Consider the following 4,888-nt stretch of genomic DNA (forward strand, 5'->3'; position numbering starts at 1 on the left):
TTACGGATAAAATTTCACACCATTACTGGTGTTACAAGCAAACAGGTTATGTATATTTGCTGAATTTGGGGAATATTTGGTAATGCTTCAGTAAAAAAAGTGGACAAGATGTCTGTTTATCCTGATCTTTGATACAATCAATATTACCTCCTGAGCATCCCTTTGTGCAGAGCATTGCACTAGACATTAGGAAGAATGCCATAGACATGATTGGTCAATTAAAATTTATCATTTCCTGCCTTAACTCTGCCCTCTCCTCTTCCAGTCAAAATTATTTTTCCTCCTTTATTGACACACCTGCCCATCACCCCCATCAGCTGTTCCAGACATTTAACTTCCTCCTCAGGCTTCCTGTTCTTCCCCCTCCTCGACAGTGCCTGAACCACCTCACGCCCAGCGATCTGGCCTTCTATTTCATTAGTAAAATTAACACCAGCAGGTCTGAGATCCCCAAAGTCACTCCTTCGCCTACTCCACCTCCCCCCCCCCACACCGCTTTCAACCCTCTCCACTAGTCTCCCATCCTTCCCAGCAGTATCTTCAGATGATACCTCGTCCCTCCTTTCAAATGCTACTCCAACCACCTGTGCTTCGGACCCCTTTTCCTCTCATCTTATGAAAACTCATGCCCCTTCCCTCCTCTCCTCCTTAACTTCCATCTTCAACCGCTCACTCTCCACTGGTTCCTTCCCCTCTGCCTTCAAACATGCCCACGTCACCCCATCCTAATAAACCCTCTCTTGACCCCACTACCCCTTCTAGTTATCACCCTATCTCCCTCCTACCCTTCCTTTCCAAACTCCTAGAACGAGTCGACTACACTCTCTGCCTCGAATTCCTCAACTCCAACTCTCTCCTAGACCCCCTCCAATCTGGCTTCTATCCCCTACCCTCCACCAAAACTCCCTTCTCAAAGGTCACCAATGACCTCCTTCTTGACAAATGTAATGGCCCCTACTCTATTCTAATCCTCCTCAGCCACTCAGCAGCCTTCTGTGGACCATCCCCTTCTCCTCAACACGCTATCCAACCTTGGCTTCACAGACTCCATCCTCTCCTGGTTCTCCTCTTATCTCTCCAGCGGTTCATTCTCAGTCTTCATCGCGGGCTCCTCCTCCCCCTCCCACCCCCTTACTGTAGGGGTTCCTCAAGGGTCAGTTCTTGTTCCCCTTCTGTTCTCTGTCTATACTCACTCCCTTGGTGAACTCATTCATTCATTCAATCGTATTTATTGAGCACTTACTGTGTGCAGAGCACTGTACTAAGCGCTTATAATAATAGCTTTTAAGTACTTACTATGTGCAAAGCGCTGATCTAAGCGCTTGGGGGATACAAGTTAATCAGGTCATTACACGTCTTAATCCCCATTTTACAGATGAGGGAACTGAGGCCCAGAGAAGTGAAATGACTTGCCCAGAGTCACACAGCTGACAAGTGGCAGGGGCGGTATTAGAACCCATGACCTCTAACTCCCAAAGCCGGGCTCTTTCCACTGAGCCACGCTGCTTCACTCCCATGGCTTCAACTATCATCTCTATGCTGACGACACCCAAATCTACATCTCCACCCCTGCTCCTTCCCCCTCTCTCCAGGATGGTATCTCCTCCTGCCTTCTAGACATCTCCATCTGGATGTCTCCCTGCCATCTAAAACTCAACATGCTCAAGACTGAGTTTCTTATCTTCCCTCCCAAACCCTGCCCTCTCCCTGAGTTTCCTTTCACTGTAGATGGCACTACCAATCTCACAAGCCCGCAACCTTGGAGTCTTCCTTGACTCCACTCTCTCAGTCATCCCAAACATTCAATCCATCACCAAAACCTGCCGGTCTCACCTCCACAACATTGCCAAGATCCGCCCTTTCCTCTCTAACCAAACTGCTACTTTGCTGGTTCAATCTCTCATCCTATCCCGACTGGATCAGTGCATCAGCCTCCTCTCTAGTCTCTCATCCTCCTGTCTCTCCCTGCTTCAGTTTATGCTTCACTCTGCTGCCCGGATTATCTTTGTACAGAAACGCTCTGGGCATGTAACTCCCCTCCTCAAAAATCTCCAGTGGCTGTCTGTCAACCTACAAATCAAGCAAAAACTCCTCACTCTCAGCTTCAAGGCTCTCCATCACCTTGCCCTCTCCTACTTCACCTCTCTTTCTCCTTCTACAGCCCAGTCTGCACCTTCCACTCCACTGCCACTGACCTCCTCAATGTGTCTCATTCTCACGATGTGCCTCGTTCTCACCTGTTCCACCATCGACCCCTGGCCCACGTCCTTCACCTGGCCTTGGATGCCCTCCCTCCACAAATCCGCCAAACTAGCTCTCTTCCTCCCTTCAAAGCCCTATTGAGAGCTCACCTCTGCCAGGAGACCTTCCTAGACTGGGCCCTTTTCTTCTCCTTCCCCCCTCCCCATCGCCCCCACCATCTGCCCTACCTCGTTCCCCTCCTCACAGCACTTATATATCTTTGTACATATTTATTACTCTATTTATTTTGCTTGTACATATTTACTACTTTAATAATGATGTGTATATAGCTAATAATTCTGTTTATTGTGACGGTTTTGATGCCTGTCTACATGTTTTGTTTTGTTGTCTGTGTCCCCCTTCTAGACTCTGGGCCTGTTGTTGGATAGGGACCATCTCTATATGTTGCTGACTTGTACTTCCCAAGCACTTAGTACAGTGCTCTGCACACAGTAATTGTTCAATAAATACGATTGAATGAATGAATTTTTGGGAAATGTTGTGGTGAAAAAACAGAGAGGACTTAGCAACAGAATGAATATGAAAGCTAAAAAAGAAGGTCAAAGTTAATACTACGATTGCAGGCTCCAGAGTTGGGAGCATGCTGTTATTATTAACTGTGATGGGAAAGTCTGGTGAAGGAAAAGATTTAGGTTGTAAACTAAGGTGTTTAGTTCTTGGACACATTGAGTTTTAGGTACTTGTGGGATTAGGCATGCCCAGATGTCCTTGAAGAAAGAGTAAATGTTGTGGCGAAAAAACAGAGAGGGCTTAGTGTTAAACAAATACCAGCATCATTATTAATAACAATAATATTAATGATAATTAATTAATATTAATAATAATGATGGTGGGAAATGCCATCATTATTATCAGTACTAATAATATTAATAATAATAGTAATAATAATGATTGTATTTGTTAAGCACTTACTATGTGCCAAGCACTGTTCTACGTGCTGAGGTTCATTCATTCATTCATTCAACCGTGTTTATTGAGTGCTTACTGTGTGCAGACCACTGTACTAAGAGCTTGAGAAGTACAAATTGGCAACACATAGAGACGGTCCCTACCCAACAGCGGGCTCGCAGTCTAGAAGGGGGAGACAGACAACAAAACAAAACATATTAACAAAATAAAATAAATAGAATAGTAAATATGTATAAGTAAAATAGAGTAATAAATATGTACAAACATATATACAGGTGCTGTGAGGAGGGGAAGGGGGTAAGGCGGGGGGTGGGAAGGCGGAGGTGGGGAAGGAGGAGAAGGGGACTCAGTCCGGGAAGGCCTCCTGGAAGAGGTGAGCTCTCAGTAGGGCTTTGAAGGGAGGAAGACAGCTAGCTTGGCGGATGTATGGAGGTAGGGCATTGCAGGCCAGGGGGAGGACGTGGGCCGGGGGTCGACGGCGGGATAGGCGAGAACGAGGCACATTGAGGAGGTTAGCGGCAGAGGAGCGGAAGGTGTGGGCTGGGCAGTTCGTTAATGTTGGTTCCTGCGTGAATCAGCCTGGTCAGGCAGTGCGGGTGTCCGCCAAAAGCGGCGATGTGGGCCGGAGTCTGGGCAAACCGGATGGTACAGTCGTTGAGCTCCGGCTCTCACGAGCTGTGTCAAGCACTCCAACGTCCCGAAGTGCGCGGCCCAGTGCACGGGCGTCCAGCCGTAGAAAGAGTTCTCGGTGGCCAGGTGGGCGCGGGACCTGTGCTGGAGCAGCGAGCAGAGCGCTGCCAGGTCCCCGTCCCGGCAGGCGCAGTGCAGCGGGAAGCGGAGCGTCAGCAGCTCCTCTCTGGAGAATCCCGTCTCCACGCCGCCCGCTCCCCCCGCCACCATGATCCGCCGCAGAAATGGCCGGAGGAGGAGGAGGAGGCGCGGGGACGGACCGCTCGCCCTTCCCGAGCACAAAGGAGTCCCGACCCGCAGCAGGAGCAGCAGCGCGGCCAAGTTGTCCCACGTGGTGCTCACAGTCTTAATATCCATTTTACAGATGAGGGAACTGAGTCACAGAGAGGTTAAGTGACTTGCCCAAAATCACACAGGTGCTAAGTGACAGAGCTGGGATTAGAACCCATGACCTCTGACTCCCAAGCCTGTACTCTTTCCACTAAGCCACGCTGTACTATTATATGAAGTTAAGAAGATTTTTTATGACACTTAAGCATTTAAGATGTACTAGGTTTTGAGGTAGATACAAGATAATCAAGGTGGACACATTCCCTGACCCACATAGGGCTCACAGTCTAAGTGGGAGAGTGAACTGGTATTGAATCCCCATTTTACATATTAGGAAACTGAGGCCCAGAGAAGTTAAGTGACTTCCCCAAGGTTGCACAGCAGGCAAGGGATAGAGCTGGAATTAGAACCCAGGTCCTCTGAGTCCCAGGTTTTTGCTATTTCCACTAAGCTACACAACTTCATTGCACAGAATCTATTGGATTTACCAAGAAAGAGGTTTAACGTGACTTTATAGAATGTGGTTTTACAGCGGGTTAAGGAGGAGCAAAGGGAAGGAAGTGTGGTGTTTGCCAGTGAAGTAAATGTGCATAACCTATTTGAGAAGTTTGGACAGGAAAGGGGGCAGGGAGAGGATTATCAGAAAGAAAGAGCTAGAGAATATACAGCTAAGAGCAGAATGAAAACGAGAGGTTCA

At 48.0% G+C, this 4,888-nt stretch overlaps 1 protein-coding gene across 1 annotated transcript; it reads right to left on the minus strand.

The window, feature by feature from the left end:
* On the minus strand, nt 1-4,071 carry LOC119924237 (ankyrin repeat domain-containing protein 10-like). Its single transcript, XM_038743189.1, is given in 3 exon segments — nt 1-59; nt 3,713-3,831; nt 3,833-4,071. Coding segments are annotated over 3 exon segments (417 nt in total).
* Between the last annotated feature and the right edge of the window lie 817 nt (nt 4,072-4,888).

Source organism: Tachyglossus aculeatus, unplaced genomic scaffold, assembly GCF_015852505.1.
Source record: "Tachyglossus aculeatus isolate mTacAcu1 unplaced genomic scaffold, mTacAcu1.pri scaffold_89_arrow_ctg1, whole genome shotgun sequence".
Classification (NCBI taxonomy): Eukaryota; Metazoa; Chordata; class Mammalia; order Monotremata; family Tachyglossidae; genus Tachyglossus; species Tachyglossus aculeatus.